At 40.5% G+C, this 18,005-nt stretch overlaps 1 protein-coding gene across 4 annotated transcripts; it reads right to left on the minus strand.

The window, feature by feature from the left end:
* Positions 1-4,652: 4,652 nt before the first annotated feature.
* Positions 4,653-17,900, minus strand: LOC137588318 (uncharacterized). 4 transcript variants are annotated; one of them, XM_068305325.1, is made up of 6 exons: positions 17,588-17,900; positions 9,922-9,997; positions 7,246-7,363; positions 6,355-6,991; positions 6,183-6,267; positions 4,653-5,358 (listed from the first exon to the last, which is right to left on the minus strand). In XM_068305325.1, exons 4-6 carry the CDS (start codon positions 6,967-6,969, stop codon positions 5,183-5,185), a joined length of 876 nt encoding a protein of 291 aa, XP_068161426.1. In that variant the 5' UTR covers positions 6,970-6,991; positions 7,246-7,363; positions 9,922-9,997; positions 17,588-17,900; the 3' UTR covers positions 4,653-5,182. The 4 variants fall into 4 exon arrangements, with proteins under 4 accessions (XP_068161426.1, XP_068161424.1, XP_068161427.1 ...); XM_068305323.1 differs by lacking the exon at positions 9,922-9,997; XM_068305326.1 differs by lacking the exons at positions 7,246-7,363; positions 9,922-9,997.
* Between the last annotated feature and the right edge of the window lie 105 nt (positions 17,901-18,005).

Genomic DNA, 18,005 nt, shown 5'->3' on the forward strand with positions numbered 1-18,005 from the left:
ATTTTCTTGATTATTGGCTTTTAAGGATGTCCAGCGGATAAAAAGATTCACATTCCTTGTGATTGTAGAGGCAGTTAAGAGGCAGTAACTTATTTCCCGGATGGAACCTCCTGAAGGGATGAATAAAGTCCTACTCTACTCTCTACTCTCTTTATTTTGGATTTCCTGATATTTGATAGAATCATTCCTTCTCTGTTCATGCTGCACCAGAAGCCACAGGGATCACAACATGGAAGGGTGTCTATCCAGGTTCGAATAACATCTGATTTGTGAATGTTTGCTCTGATGAACGATGCTAATCAAAATTAGAACTTTGGGGAAAATATAAAATAAGATTTCAGAAAAGGACAGCATTTGAGAATGCACTTTGTTGCTTCTGTTTAAATAATCAGTAAAGATGATCATTGACATGCTGTATATAATAATTCAGTGTTTTCTATCCAAATATTGTCACTGGTAAAACAGAAATGTTGCAACATCAGATCAGTGCCATGGTGACTGACGATGAGGTAAGGGGTAACGCCTAAAATCAATAGTAATTGATATTCACTTATTTGAGCCCTATTTAATCATTTCAAAATAAAATTAAGGAAACCATTTTCATTTAAAGTTGAGATGTTGAATAGCGTCACTGGTCTATCCAATAATTAAGTGGTATTGGTTCATTTGAATATACCAAATTTAGAAAAAGTCTTTCAGGGTCCAAAATGAAATTTAATGAAATTTAATATCATACATGTCTGACATGCAGGGCTGTTATGAACATAGACCATTGTGCCATTCTGCTGCTGCTTTGCACAATACACCATAGCAACACGTCCCAAATGAGGTGTGGGTTTTTACTCCTTTATTTATGATTCCTGGTAAACCTTTTCTCCATCAGTAGCGACAGAGACGACCTGATATTTTGGCTTCAAAAGAGTCAGAAACACTCATACACACCTTCAACTCCAAGCAGTTAACATAATTTCCATTGTGGCTTACTGCCTCCTGCTGCTTCATTTGAATACAGTCCTCCAGGCTACACCTGAATGTACAGAAGCAGGGCCTCGTCTGTTTGTCATCTTATTGACTTTTTACCAGACATTTAAACTTTTAAACCGCCCCATCTTAAAATGGACCAATGACAGATGTCATCATACTAGGCCAACTGGAAATCACAAAAGAAAATGAGAACACAAGTAAAATTATTTGCTTTAAATAATCACCCACACACCCCTTCCCCTCTTGTATGTTTGATCACAGTACATCTTCTTGTCTGTTTGACCGAAAGGCCCAAACACAAACAGTTTGTTTGGGATTAATTTGGGATTATTGCCTTTTCTTAGTGGAGGGATGGTGATAGGACGCAGTGAGATTTACTGAATGATCATTTCATGATCATATACTTAAATCGTAACTCATAGCAGCATGATTTAGATGTTCTGGAAGACTCTTGAAGGCTTTTCCAGACCACTTTAAGTGTTACTATCATATATTTCCAACACCTATTGTCCTGATTATCAAAAGCCACAAAAGTCTTTTTCATTTCATTGTAAATCACTATAACTTAGAGGAGAAAATTCACTAATTAATTACATCTTCCGAAATCATCTGTATCTAACAATCAATTTTGTATTTTCTAATTTTAAAAATGTCCTTGTCATAGAAGAGGTGGAAGACGGAGGATGAGATAGAGGTGAGGTGAGGAGAGCGAGAGCTGATTATTGTTGGATGTCCAATATCATGATTCACTGGATAGTACTAGATAGCATTCAGGGATATTAGCCAACATCTTTTCTTGCTCGAGCTAAATGGTCCCATAGCTTAAAGCTCTTTATATTTTCCAAATATTGACAGTCTACATCACTGCAGATGCTTTCTTGATCAATAAAATCTATGTCATGCCTCTATTTTCCCTCAAGCATTAACCACACCCTGAGTATCTGGCTTCGCCTGCATTTGGAGCAGGAACTCATCCCTGACCTGGAGAGAACAATCCTTCCTTTTCCGATGGAGAACCATGACTTCAGACTTGGAGATGCTGAATCTCATTCAAGCTGTATCCCACTCAGCTAAAAAAACTGTGCCAAAGACAGACAGAGTTCAGGGAGTGATGAAGCTAACAGGACCATATCAAAATGCAGAGAAGCGACCCTGAGTCCTCTAAAGCAGACACCCTGAGCCCCACTGCTACACCCCAAATGCTCTCTATAAAAAATATTAACAGAATCAGTGGTAAACAGCAGCTCTACTTGACTCCAGTTGTCATGGGGAACAAGTCTGGCTTATTTCTGGACATTGCGAACCGATTTCTCACTCTGGTAATACAACAACCAAATGGCTCATAACAACCTACTTGATACCCCCCACTGCTGGAGCACCTCCCATAAAGTGCCACAAGGGATACAGTTGTTTGCCTTTTCCAAGTCCACAAATACATTTAAATCCATTGAGCAAACTCACATGCACCCTCCAGCACTGTAGTCAGAGTGAACACTTGAATCGGTATTTCACAAACAACATAAAAACTGCTCAATTCATCCTGAATCTGAGGTATTATTATTGGATGGGCTCTCCTCTCCAGTACTTTGGCATTGACCTTCCCAGGGAGGCTGAGAGGTGTGATCCCTCACTGGTTGGAACACACCCTTCAGTCCTCGTTCCTGAAAAAGACTAACCATTCCAGTCTTGAAGCGACATTGTAAAGGAGTGTTAACTAGGACAACCTACAACATTCAGAAACTCGAGGTACTCAAAGTGAATCTCACCCACCCCTAGGGCCCAGTGAAAGAGGAGCTCTATAAAATCTCACTGGTACTAAATGTTTACCAATGAGACCTCAGCTTCTTTGACCCTCACCATGGAGGATATGTAAGTGAGGGTTGAGGAGATCCTAAAGCATTCCTTTCACCACCCAACAGCATCCTTAGTTGAGGTGAGTAGCGCTCCATCTGCACAATGCATGCAAAGCACTCCTACCCTTTCCTGAGGTTTATGACTGTTAACCAGAATCTCTTTGAGACTATCCAAGAATTGTGGTCCATGGCCTCAATTAATTCCTCTCACACCCAAATTTTTGCTTCAATGACCACCAAAGCCACACTTGACTTGGCCAGACAATACCAAGTAGCTTCTCCAGGAGTACATGTCGAGTGGAACTCCTTCTTCAGCTCCTTCTTCAGCCGTTGGGCATCCACCAACGGATTGAACACGGGTCATTCGGACTCGATGTCACCATCCTCGATCTTCAACTCTCAACTCCAGATCTCTGTGACAGACAAGTGTCCCAAGCACATCTATACCATACATTTGGCCATACCATGCTGTTGAGCATCCTTCCCCACCATGGGATCTAACTGACCAATAGTGATAATAAGCTGGCAGCTCATCAGTTGCGGTTCAGAACAGAGGGTTGTTCCTCCCAATCACGCACCATCCAGTCTGCCCAATGAGGTTGAAGTACTGCAGCAGAACAACAGAGTTCAAGCGGGGTTCTTTTCACCAACTACTTAAGACCTCCCAGATGGCTGGATGTTGTAAACTTGCTGTGTGGTGCATAGGTACAAAATTGAGTAAAACTGCTTCCTAGACCTGAAGGTACAGGGAAGCAAACTTCTTGGTCACTGATGGGTAACCTAATGTAAAGGCATTGAGCTGGTGGATTACAAATAAACCCACAACTGCTATGGATGAGCTTGGTTCCAGAACCCATGCCATACAGTACATCTAGGTGAGCCCAAGTATATCTAGTTGGTATCTCTCAACCTCACACACTAGCTTGGGAACTTTCTCCATAGGATAATTGACTTTCCGTGTCCCCATGGCCAATTTTGTCAGTGTAAAGGCCTCCATCTTTGTCTGCTGCCACACAGGATTGGACTCTTATGGTTCTTCCTGTGGTGTGCCCATTGGAGGGGACACAGTGCTGTGTGTCCACTCCAATGAAACGACCCTGACAGAAGTTAAAGAAATAACTCTTAAACAGCAGTCACAAAGACATATAAGAAATTACCTCATGGGATCTTTAATTTAAGAAAGGAACCCAAAAGTATTTTAAAATGGAAAGAACACCGAAGTGACTACAGTTTGACTGTCATGAACATCATTATATTATGACCATGTAACAACAACAATAATAAACAGGTGTGAGTTTCCCAGCTCTTAGAAGCACACACTGAGCCTTTGGTGTCCTTGAACAGTTTACTGTGTGTGTGTGTGTGTGTGTGTGTGTGTGTGTGTGTGTGTGTGTGTGTGTGTGTGTGTGTGTGTGTGTGTGTGTGTGTGTGTGTGTGTGTGTGTGTGTGTGTGTGTGTGTGTGTGTGTGTGTGTGTGTGTGTGTGTGTGAACAGACTGGTCCTGCCAGGTTTTTCCTCTGCTCTTCAGGTTCACTGTATCTAATCAACCAAACCTTGCAAATGCTGGCTCTGTGGAAACATTATCTTATTCTTTTAGTTTGTTCAGTTTCTGCCTCCATTGGCCCAAAGGCTTATGTTGTTTATTTAGTCATAGTAGCTGCTCAATTCTGACTTGAATACACTTCAGTAATGAGGTAAGCAAACAATGCTTCCATCAGCATGATCTCTTTGAGAAAAACAACCTGTAAACAATTTTGTGTTTTGGTGCAAACCTGGAATTTTCTGAATAAAAAAAAGACAACATTTTAGACATGATTGTTTATTATACATTTATTATATTTAATACACTAAAGATAGTTTATTCAATTCCTTTCATTTGGTTTTGTTTCTGTTTCTATGTCACAGTTCTTTTTCCAGAGCCAGAAAGGCACCAAGACTGTCATGAAACTTGTTTATTTATCTCATTATAGCCAGTGAATGCTTCTGTAAATGCACTGTCACGCAGTCCTGCATGGCGGTGATGTCACAAAACGACAGGTGTTTGCAATCTATTTGGAGCAGAGGTAGGAAAAAAAGCCATTAAAATCCCTTACTTATCATAAAAGAGGTGGTAGGTGGGGAGATGAGTTAGAGGTTAGGAGGATGAGGTCTGGGTGATTAGTCAGTTTTTCCATTAGGCCAAGGCCGGCTGTCTGAAAGAAAAACAAGTGTGGATGTCGCTCTGGGCCATGGTGACAAGGACGTGGTCTCTGGCTGAAGGCAAATGATGTGATAGAAAGGCTAACATGGAGACAAAAACCCTAAAACTCAACATGCGTGCATCTGTGAGTCACTAACCCTTTATCTCACAGCTCAAGGTCTGACTCTGTGACATAAGTGAGGTACAGGCAGCTTTGGGACAGAAAGAAATGCCTGGACCGAGCAGAAGGTTGCAGGTCGTAGTACCGAGACACCGACTCTGTGACACACTGAAACTGGTAGCTCTTCTCCAAGGTTGAGAAGTCGTCTTCCCACTCCAAGCCTACAGGTGAAACCAAGCAAACACACAGTCAGCAACAATAAAGTGCCAATAGCCTGCAGGGTCTTGATTTAGTGACACACATACTCTTTAAAGCTTGGTGTAGATTATGCAGTAGTCCCACCCAGATCGTGTAGATTTCTCCGGGGTTTTAAGTCTAAAATTAGCAACATAATCAACGGAAAATAATTTTCCATATTGTAGATGAAATTTTAGTGTTAAAATTGTATTTATCAATTACTTTTTTTAAAAATTGTATTTTATATACTGTACTGATCCCCTAGGACTATGGGAAATTAAAAGCACACTCTAGTTTTACTCACACACATGCATATATATATATGTTGTGTACAGGCCCCTGTAACAGACACACACACATACATACACACACACAAACAAGGGGCATGTAAGCATGCAATGGGAGGTAGAGTGGCAGGCAGCTCCTGCTTGGTGCGTCCCAAATGAGCAACTTGCAAAGGGGACAGCGCCTTGCTCCCGTCCAGCCACCCAGAGTGGCTGGGCGGGAGAGGGAACCGAACTGCTAATCTTGAGAACATTGGTCGCCCCGCTCTACCGCTGAGCCACTGCCGCCCCTGAATGCCGCCAATGAATAACAAACTGAACATTTTTGCAAAATATGTATAGTTTGCATTTTATTTTTTGTGTATTCTGTGATATAAAACTCGTATTTATGAACCAACTTGTCAATCAAAGTTGTCTTTCTTTTTGAATAGCAAGTACAAATGTTTTCTTGACTTTTTGTTGAGTTAGCAGTTGTTTAAGCAGTGTGTATTTGTACAAGTTGATCTGGTGTTTCAAAGTATTACCAGGATTTTCTGATGTATCTTTGCAAGAAAAGTTGCTCAGCAGAGATGTGCAGGGCCCAGTGTGCAGCTCCACGATGGGACTCTCCTGCAGTATAGAAAGAATAGATAGTGAAAGTAAAGGATGAATCAAAATCCACCATCCACAGCTGAACAGACAACAGGAGAACACTACCTTATCAAACAGGTAGACAATGACATCATCATCAAAGGACACACTCATCCTCTTCTTTGTGTTCTTGTTCCTCTCACAGGAAACTGACGTGTTACAGATTCGGGGCTCTACAAGGTCGTCTCTGCTGATCAGTTCACTGTTAATCCTTTTCCAGTCATTGCTGTTGTTGCTGGGACCATTGGGACTGTGAGCAGTAGAGTTTTTTAAATGATTCAACATGTTCTTACAATCCTCAATGTGGCATTTGGTACTATAAATGTGCAGTAGTATGTCCTCATCACAGAAAAGGCTGAGCTTGTAGAGCTGATTCTTTGTGATAGCATCCTGAGTCAGGTGATTTAAATCCTTTTTGATGCACCTGAGAAACTCTGGCACAGTCTCAACAAGTTGTGACCACAGAGTTTCCTCTGTGTCCGATAAATGATAGGAGGCCTCTACCGGGAGGCTAAACCGTCCCGAGGGAATGGAGAAGGGGAGCAGTAGTGTCAAACGTGATCTGCGGTCTTTGTTCCTCCGTAAAGGAGAAGTTGCACTTTGTCTTTGATTCAGAATACAGAAGACGAAGAAGGGATGCTGCAGCATCCCATCAGCCTGGACCATCTGACCTGAGAACATCGACCACTGGAGCTCTTCTTCCCTGTGAGAATGATTCACAATGAGCCACTGAGACGTTGATGTGTTTGAAGTCGTTCTATTAATCATCACATGTTAAACAAATAAAAGTCTGTCTCCCGATAAAGCCGATAGAAATGTTGTTAAAGCTGAACAGAATAATAAACACAAATACTTTGGAGGCACTTAAGTGCTATTTTTCATTGTGTTGCTCGAGAGAAAACTGGCTATAATCCATTATTACATAATAAATTAAAAGGGCAATGTGAAGATTATCACCTGAATCTGAAGTTACTCTCATCTTAAATGATTTGCAGGAGTTTCAGCTTCCAACTTCATTTATCTCGTTTGTGTCTCGCAGCTCTGTAAGTCAAAGCAGCTGCTGAAAAAGCAGCATCTGTTAACAGAGATAATGACTACTTAGTGATTTTTAGTGACACATTTAGCAGTTAAAGAGCAGGATGTTATGATAATGTTACACAAATAAGTAGCTATCCCATCACTACATCACACCCATTGTGACCTTTCTATCTTAACTATTACATGGAGCATGTCCAAACTGTAACCTTCTTCTTCCAATTTCCTCCTCTTCCACCTCAATTCTTTGTTGCTGTATTCAGTTCCAAAAGCGCAGGGTAATCATTTAAATAGGATAATCGAAAGGTTTTGTGCTAAAAGTTTGTTCATAAATACCCGTTCTTTGTTGTTTCCTCCTTGTTTTCAGGATTCCAACAATGTGAGCACTGACTTTTTATTTATGTTGGATATTTTTATCGTTGTGTTTGATTGTTGGACCTGTGAGATCTATATTTACTTTTCTTATTTTCTGTTCTAACACCCGGGTTCCCTGTTGACATGCAAGCGATGCACATTATAGAAGTCATTAGTGTGAAGTGCTACAGTAAGAGTTTCAAAGTAGCAGAAGGCAGAGTCTCTAAATACCTTCGAGGTGTTTAGTTTTCAGGTAATTATTACATGCAGTTCTGACTGTACTGCTGTGGCTTTGCTGTGTTTATTGCAATCTTTTTAAGAGCTCAAGAACACAAACTTCATTTAGTGCAGGTAAACAACAGGATGTGCTAAAACTGAAGTGTCAGCCCGTCTGTTGGACAAAACAGTGCACAAAAACACATACATTATTGGGTCGTTCATTCCTGAGCCTGAATAAATATCGGGGCCCATCCATCCACGGAGACAAAGACGCAATAGGAAACTTTCACCGCTCTGCAGTAACCAAGCAACCACTGGATGAGTGACTCAGGGAAGGAGGAGAGGAGCTGACTCACAGCAGCTGTGACGTAAAGCATGTAAAAGGACACACACTCACAATAACACACACACACACACACGCAGTGGGCCGTGAAGGCTGTAATCTGCCCTGTTTCGGGTAAGTTAACACCTGATTGTGTAACAGATGGTGAAGATCAAGGAAAAGACATATTTTAATAAAATTTCCACTAGACGGCCAAACCATTGATCACAAAAACAACCATTGATCCCTGCTGTTCAAATGAACACAAACACAGACTGGCAATCACTGAGATAAAAATATTATAAATACTGTAATTTCTCACTACAACTCATTTTAAAAAGCCAGTTCCAACCTTCCAGTGAAATCATTGCTGTGGTTGAAGCCTGTATTTTGCACACTAAAAACATCGGAATGAAGCTGATATGTATAGGTTCAAAAATCTGCTGAATCATGCTGCAGTAAAATGCAATGCAACACATTTAATCTCTCTGCAGCCTTAATGTATCGACGCCAGGGTAATAGTTTTCCTACCTTGCATGGTACAAATCCCATTCAATGTCTTTAGTTTTACTGCACAACAGCCACCTCACAGAGGGAAGCAAGCAACCTAAAGTTATGACGAAAGAGATGAGATCAAGAGATCTTCGGATAAAGGAGGGGAGGGGTGGGATGGAGAGCGACAGCGACTGAATGAATGAAAGGTGAAATGAAATAGGGAAGTAGATTAGAAGAGAAAAGGGTGGTGAAAGAAGAGTGCAGGTAGATGATAAAGAGGACGAGATGAGAGAATGTGAGGACAGCAAAAGGGCAAAGAGCTCATATATACTGTTCACTCTCTGAAGGCTGCAGAGTCCAAGATCAATGAGTTATCGAGTATAATGTAACCCAACCGCCTGAAAGGTTAACAGCAGAGTGAATCCCACACAAATGTGCTATATTTTACAAATAATCGTAACAGCAGGTTCATTGAGGAATAACAGCTAGAATGGTTGTTGTTCATTCTGTCTAACAAACATTAAATGAGCTGTGTGATCAGCTTCATGAAGCTAGGTGAGAGGTTTGGTCATGTGACAAGGAAGAACCTATTAAATTGTGGAAGAAAATAAAGGGGCCAGATCCATTGATTTATGACTCATCATTTCATATTGCGAGATGGCTTTTTCAAGCATTTTTATGATTATTTTATTATTATTAATTATATAATGGAAATATGAGTTGGGTATATGCCCAAAATGTGTAGATAAAGAGGTGGCTCCATGAGTTTTCTTTGATTACCATAACGGAAACCTGACAGGATTCATTTATCATATGCATACCTTGTTGGACTGGATTACATGACAAGAACCCCTTGTGTTTTGTCATCCTGTATGAACTGGATCCATATAATATCGTGAGGTTGTTGCTTTTAGGTTCAATAACTTAATGAACTGTCATAGAGGTGTGCACTCACAGATACTTGTTTTTCACATAATTTACTGCTCAGTTAGATTCATAATGCTTTGGATGCGAACCTGTAAGCGGATTTTCCCCTATATCCCATCTCTAATACGCTGTTTTAATTAACACTTTAACTTAGAAGTGGCTAAAATGCATTCTAAAATATCATAATGTAATTTGAGTGAGTTGGATATTCTCTTTGATCAAAGGTAATAAGTTAAATAGAGAAACTTGTATTTTGTGCGATATTTTATTGTTTTGATTACCTGTTAATTTATTGTTGCTGCCCCCAGTGTGAGCGTTACACTTCCCAGGAGACTCTACAATGAACTTTAGCTCCCTCTACAGATGAGACATAGAAGAACAGACAGCTTTATCGATCACTGCTGCAGACCTCTCATCTGTTCTCAGGCAATCCATAAGAGCAATGATTCTTTCTACATATGTTTCTTATAGATGTAGATGCCAATGATGATAATACAATTTCATAAAATAAAATTAATGAAATACTTCATCCACTGCACACAAATATAATCACCGCCACTGAAGCCACTGATGCAGCTATTACAGACTTCAATTACGGAAACAGTATTGCTACTGATATAAAATCATCAATGTTAAACACAATTTTATTATTATTATTAAATTATTAATAAAATAATTATTTTAATATTATTATTTTTATTTATTTTATAAACGATGACTTTGCAAAAAGAATGGAAATGTGTATAGTAGTAAAGTATATACAATATACTATATATGCTCTATCCTGTGCATATGTGTATCTTTATTTTTTCTGCTGCTTTTTTCTGTATTGTTTACCATCATCATCATCATCATCATCATCATCATCATCATCATCATCATCATTGTCATCATCATCATCATTTCCAAGCACCTGCATTCATGGGGAAGCCATAGTCCTCCCCCTGGCAACAAAATCACTGATGCTGGAGTACTGCTTTGCACACCCAGTCAGCATCAGGATGTTGTTCCCAGGAGGCAGCATTGTCACCGTCCAGTCCACCCCTGGTTTCCAAGAGTGGGGAAATTAAATAATTAGGTAAATGGCTCTGAACAGACAGCGATGAACAGATGAATAAATCCTGTGAACTATTTCCTCTTCTTCTCCTCATCTCCCCTCACCCACATCCTACTTGCACAGTTGTCCTCGAAGGCAGCGTTTCTCTGCACCCATGGATCCATAAGGGGTCACGGAGGCTCGCTGACGGCACACAGTACAATGTTTCAATACAGTCAACTCTTTTTTCACTGGACATAGCAATACATTTGGGCATGTGATACAGCCAGTGCGGAGCTGTACTGAACTGAGCGTTCTCACTGACACGAGACACAAACTTGTTCCAGTCTGCTCCACTTTCTATTTTCACATTGGAGTAATGATTGATGCGTGCAGTGTGTCTTGCTCATAATCTGATATCTCGACAACTTCTGCATCTAAATGTCAGATGAAGGAGGGATAGCTATCTTTGGTTTCGGACTGACTGTGTAGAAGCTGAGAAGGCCTAAAAGCAGTATTTTATAATCCACTGTATTTTAGTGAAGTGGTGTAACACACTGAATACCATTTTTCTGCTGCTCTGCCCCTTTCACCAGAGATGTGCTGAAAGCCTTCAAGCCGGGTCATTTGGTTCTCACCTAGGCTGAGAACTAAATCCACCCGGCCAGTTCTCTCATTTGGCTCAGACCCCTACAATTCCCTGCTGCACTCAGGGAAACTTGACCTCAAAAAGCATCAAAAGGTGGTCAGAAGAAGTCTGAACACACAGGTGAAATGTCAGTTAGGCTTTTTAAATCAACTAGTTTAGTCCCACTTGGTTTTACTGCTCTGATTGAGTTGTGACAGGCACATTACATGCCAGAGGATCTGCAGAACTATCCTTTTACACTGCAGGCGCAGAATCACCGTATCCACCCGGCAGACAGTGAGTGACACCAGGCAATCCCTGAGAGGAGGGTAATTGGAGATCATTAGACTTATTCTGAGCATGCTGAATACACTATGCTCAAGGCTTGGATAGGGGTGGGGGGCACACAAGGAGAAAATCACTGCTCAACAGAACGGCACTGTAAAGCTTTATGCGTCCCATAGTAGAATGAAGTGGCCAGGTAGAATGCCAGGAGTGCTGTTTGCAGCCTTTATTTGGGCACAACAGGGACCTGCTGCTGCAGAGCTGGAGGGACTGAGAGGGAGTTCAATGCTGTCATCATCAGTGATGTACATATTTGTTGTTTGTAAGGTTTCTAGCATGTCAAATAAGGCAAGGACTTTCTTTCTGCAGCCTTTACATTTCAAACAGCAGAAGCCAGCTGCAGCTCCGTTCATGGCTCTGTGAACTGAATGACTCATTTGCAGTACATCAGCGCTGGCATATGTTTTAAACTCCCAAAGGAAAAGACTCTGCTCTTAAGTGGAAGTTTACAAGATCTTAATGGTGTTTGCTGATGGAGTTTTTTTTAATACGAGGACATTAATGTGTGATCCATGTCGGCTGTATTTATGAGCCTCTGTTGACAGCGATACACCTGTTCCAGACCCGGGAACCTTGCCCACTTTTGCAAGCTCCGTTGCTGCCAAGCCCTCTGATATATGAATGAGTGTGCAGATATAAAAATTGGATTCTGTGTGTTTGTATGAGAAAGTGTTGAGAGACTGAGACATGAAGGGACACCGTGAATGTGGATGGAGTAAGTCTATCACTCCTGGTGGAAAAAGAGCGTGGATTCTTCATTGATCAGTCAGAGAATCTGACTCATGATAGACGGAAATTAATATCTTGTTAACTTGAAGTGGGTCTTCTTCAGAATACAAACCCACTGAAGCACAAAACAGTTGTCAACTGATGAATTCTTTAAACTATTAGCTATATGGAGAAGCAATGACCATGCTTCATGCTAACTGTGTTCAATTGAGTTGTCTTTATCCAGTGTCAGAAGGACCACCACTGTGTTACATTGATAAACACCAATGACATGCAGGCAGGATAATTAAACTTAAACAACAACAACAATAACAACAACAACAACAACAACAACAACAATAATAATAATAATAATAAAAATAATATTAACAACATCAATAATAATAATAATAATAATAATAATAATAATAATAATAATAATAATAATAATAATAATAATAATAATAATAATAATAATAATAATAATAATAATAATAATAATAATAATAATAATATGTCTGGAAGAACCTATTGCTATTTGCTGTATACAGACAATGCATGAATTCAGTTGTGTTTAATCGAACTTTCAGAATTCTAAACGCTGGAAACACCTCTAAGATCAGCAGTTATTGAAAGAGTAGCTTTGAGTGTGTTAACTTTTATGCAGCATGTGTCCTTCCAGTATCGTGCCACTGGGAAGCAGTAGAGTGTAACACAGGAAAAGATAGTGGAGATTTTCACCCACCACACAAACTGTAAGCCTAGTTAGGAAAAATACAATGGCACAGAATAAAAAAGAACTTAAATCAAAGTTTTGAACACATTTCTTAACCATTTTTTTGCTTTTTTTGCATTTCTGTGGTGATTCAGACACTGGTTGTGAGTGAATAGCAAAGACCAAAAAAAACCATCAGCCGGTACTAAAGCTGGAGTTGAAAGGCCTGTACTCGTCTGTCACTGTATGAGAGCCATTTGCTGTTCGTGCACTTAAGCCATTTAAACGGCAGAGCAATGACTTCAACTGTGTACGTATGTAAACACTTACCTCACTCTGTCCTGTAATGAAACCACAGCCGAGGGAGCAGTTAATCAGGGAGAAATCATATTTCAGCACAAGCATAACGTTAACAAACAGTTCAAACATATTCATACACATGGGGGAATTGAACTTAGAATGTCTGCACTGTTGGCAGACGGGAGAGAGCGTGGCTGTGACCTCTGACCTCTTTTTACACTGTTATACAAGCAAATGATGCAGCTGTGGGGTTCTTCAGTGGGTTTGAAGTGTTTATGGAGGAGCTGAGATTGAGAAGTTGTTGACAGAGCATGCACACACACACACACACACACACACACACACACACGCACACACCTAATCAGATAAGATCAGATCTGTTTCAGCAGCTAATCTTAAATGTGATGATGTTTCCTGGGGCCAGGAGTAAATTACACCAATAACTTTGTTTGGTAGTGAGGCCATTCGTTCGTCACATCCCTCATACAATAGGGACAGAAGACACTGCCCTCACACCAGATTCACTGTCACATAGACAAAAGGCTTTTTAGATCGATTCTGTTCTCAAGAGTTTGGTTTCTAAGCATAAAAGCTATCGTTCTGCGTCCTGTGTGTCCATCTCTCCCGGACACCTGTTAATCCACCCCACACTCCTCTCCTTGACACTATTATGCTGAAACTCCCTTCCATCCCCTCCTTAGAGAGCCCGGAGGGAGTCCTCTCCCACACACCTAACCCTAACCTCCCTCTACACACACATACACACAAACACACACTTCCCCTAAAACCCATCTACCATATCTTATCCCAGCACATATCCTATCACTTGCATCTTAAGCTGAACGGCATTCATCGGACCCTGATCCAGTTGCACAGCAGCGACCGCATTTAAGTCCAAAATGTGGTGAGTCAGGATTACATAGTTACAGCTCTAACAGATAGGAAATAGAGCAGCAGGCACACAGAACATACAAATGACTTCATTGTTAGTCTATCAGGATGAGCAGGTTTTATTGTTCAGCCTGTAAGTCATTGTAGGACATTGCTGTCTTTCAGTAATTCTGTAACACACAAGTGCATCAGAATTAAAAGGAAGGGTTTTGACATTAATGGCGGCACGGTGGCGCAGTGGGTAGCGCTGTCGCCGCACAGCGAGGCGGTTCTGGGTTTGAGTCCTCCTCTGTGTGGAGTTTGCAGTAATAAAAATGGATGGATGGAAAGCCACTTGCTAAACCCTAACCCTGACCATAACCCTAACTTAAATATGCAACTTATTAATATGAGAAAATCAGAATTATGGACACAAAGGTGATGCAAAGATCATTGAACGTAAAGACAAACACTCTTACTTGAAGACTTTCCTTGTTTTCATGGAAACACGCTGCGTTCAAGACAATAATAAACCAAAAGCTTCCAATTTAGGAATTTCCGACCTCTGAAAAATACTTTCATGTCACCAGCTGAGACAAGCAGCAGCTCAGGCGAGATAATGTCATTCATGCATTCAAAACACCTTTTCTGAAATCAAGCCTTTTACTCCCAATTTTCATTTTGTCAGAACGCATTTTATCCCTGTAGCTACTTCCTAGCTGAGGCTTCATATTTCACTGTTAACATTTGTGTTAACTCTGGGTAAAACAACATATTACAAAAATGTTGAACTATTTAAAATAAAATGCTGAAAGTCCTGTGTCCTGGTTAAAGATTTTTTTTGTCCACTTCCTGTTTTTTGTCCTTCCTCCTCCTGTCCGTCTCTTCCAGCCTTTGGGTTGACCTGATTAATTTCTTCTGTGTCTCTCAGCCGTCTCTCCTTTTATATTTAGGCTGTTCCTGCTCGTCTGTTGTTGTTAGCGTTGTTACCTTACTGCTCTGACCTTGCCTGTTTTCAGGCTTTGGCTTACTGCCTACTCTTTTTGATTGTTTTCTCGTTTTAGACTGCTCTTCCGTTTCGACCTTTGCTTGCCTTAGCCCCTTGTAAGCCTTTGTTTACTTGAATTGCTATTGTAATAATTAAATAGCTGAACTATAAACTATGCCCTCAGTGACTGTATCAGGTCCACATCCTCGTTTCTGAAATTACTTTTTTCTGTTTTCAGATTGGCAAAAGAAATAAAACACAGTTCAGCAGTGTTTTTTGTGGGGGGTTTTTATATCAAGTCACAATATTAGGCTTCTTTTATCTTTAGACAAAAAAAACGTTCAGCTCATTACATTGGTTACATCTGGATGCCCATTGGCCTTTGTCATATTATTCCCCTGCTTGACCAGAATTCAAGCCTCTTTTGGGTACAAGAACACTTTATCTTTCCATAATCTCCTCTCATTTTTACATTTAAGTTTATTTGTACACAAGTCGACCCTGCAGAAGAAATGAAACACATGACAAGAGGATTTACCCTACTGTTAACAGTCTGTAAAACAGCCTTCCTGCATCATCGGCAGAATTTCATTCTCCTTTGTATTCACATTTCTGTGAACTTCTGACCAGGAAACAAACCCACAATGTAATTTTGTTCATGGGGACGGTCACAAACATCAAGACTGCCAACAATTTAGTCAGGTTGAAAGTAAATGCCATTGATGTAGACTATAGACTGTGAGAAAACTCTGCCTGTTATTTCATTTTTTTAAATTTAATGACGGGGTTGTCCCCTTGTAGGAGTCAAATGATGTACTGGGTCTCCTGGGTATAACTGGAACCAATGTTGGCCGGGTTAGGTTTCTGCTCAGAAGCATTAACAGGTTTTTGAACACTAAACTCTGAATGTTTTACTATTTACTATTTACTATTACTATTACGTTATTTATTGGTCGAGTCGACTGAGAAACTAATGGAAATAAAACAATAATCAAACATAAAGTGTCGTGTTGGACTTTTGACTTCCAGGAAGCACACCAGTGCGTCATTCACGTAAGAGCGGTGGAATGTCTCAGTGGATTAAAGCTTGGCTTTGCCTCAGCAAAGCTAGAGATGTAAAAACCTGAGGGGGGATGATCCCCCCCTACCCCAGCAAATTGCACCTGTATATACATATGTGTGTGTGTGTGTGTGTGTGTGTGTGTGTGTGTGTGTGTGTGTGTGTGTGTGTGTGTGTGTGTGTGTGTGTGTGTGTGTGTGTGTGTGTGTGTGTGTGTGTGTGTGTGTGTGTGTGTATATATATATATATATATATATATATATATATATATCCCTGCAATGGCACATGCAATGACATACAAAAGCATGCATGCTCAGACAAACCCCCACACATCCAGTCAAAACAAGTGACACACCCACACACACACACACACACACACACACACACACACACACACACACACATACAAGCACAGACACACTGAATGCCACACACAACACACAGTTTGATGGATTTGTGCCAAGAGAGGCGCAGGAGATAAAACTGTTAGCGAGGATGGAGGGAGGAGCTTGAAGAATTCAGAGGGGATATCTTGGCTGAATTTGAGAGTGTCATTGGCATGTCTACCCTGCAGCTGGTCAGATGGAAATAGACGAGTCAGTAACTGAGCCCAGGAAAAGAGGAGATACCCCTTTCCTCCGAGATACATACATCCGACACAGCACCTCTCTTCACCTCTCCGTCTGAGGGTTGAACGTCTAATCTCTGAGCACGTTTTTTGTTTCACTGTACATTGAGTCTCTCCTGATGGCTTTATAAAATCAACATTCAATCCAAACCAAAACCAAATCTCGTGTTTTTAGACTTCATTAGAAGGATAATCCATGACTACTTTATCCTGCATTCTTTCATCCATTCAATCCATGGTGAAGACATAAAGATTTAAAGTTGCCTGAAATGATAAACAGCAGAACCGGGACAAAAAGACAGATTCTAGTAAATGAAAAGAGTGACAAATTCCATTTTTATGTTCGGAAAATCTTGTAATTTATTTATTGTATCTAAATTGAAAAGGCAAACATTTTTATTCTACCTTATTAAGAGAAAAAATATTATTGGTTGTAAATAGTTACTCGTGTTAGTACGGGGAAAAATATTTTAGAACAAATCTCACATAATAAATCCCTTTAAAATGTATGTATGAGAGCATCTACTTCCTACCCTACACCTCAACTAATGTCTGCTACATCACTGAGCTCAGTCCCACTAGATAAGTACTGTGTGTGTAACAACACTGAACACCTGCCAAGCTGTCTTGTTACTTGTGAAATCTACCATCTGTTTATGTGATTCTTACCTCCTGTTCGGCGCCAACTGTCCCGTTGTTTTCCCATCACCGATGAACAACGGGGAGCTTGTATGCAAACATGTTAAAGTTTCCTGATCTGAGCCGATCCATGATTTCCATACACACGTACAAAAAATGCATTTCTCTTCTCTAAAGTTAAGCCCAACAGCCAATGAGGGAGCTTCTTGTCTGCTTTACCAACTTTTTTTCAGGTGCACAAGGCAGGATTAGTTTTTAATCTAATCTAAGCAGAAGAATAGTTCTGGTCTCAGTCCCCCTCACAGCTCTGTACTTGTTGAATAAGCAACAATTCAATCACTATGTGTAAAGCTCCATCACCCCATCCCTATCCATCCCTGTCCCTGACCCCCCCCCCCTTCCTTCATCTCATCCACCACTCCATCTCGCAGGAAGCCTGGTCTTCCTG

This window comes from Antennarius striatus, chromosome 21 (genome assembly GCF_040054535.1).
Source record: "Antennarius striatus isolate MH-2024 chromosome 21, ASM4005453v1, whole genome shotgun sequence".
NCBI lineage: Eukaryota > Metazoa > Chordata > Actinopteri > Lophiiformes > Antennariidae > Antennarius > Antennarius striatus.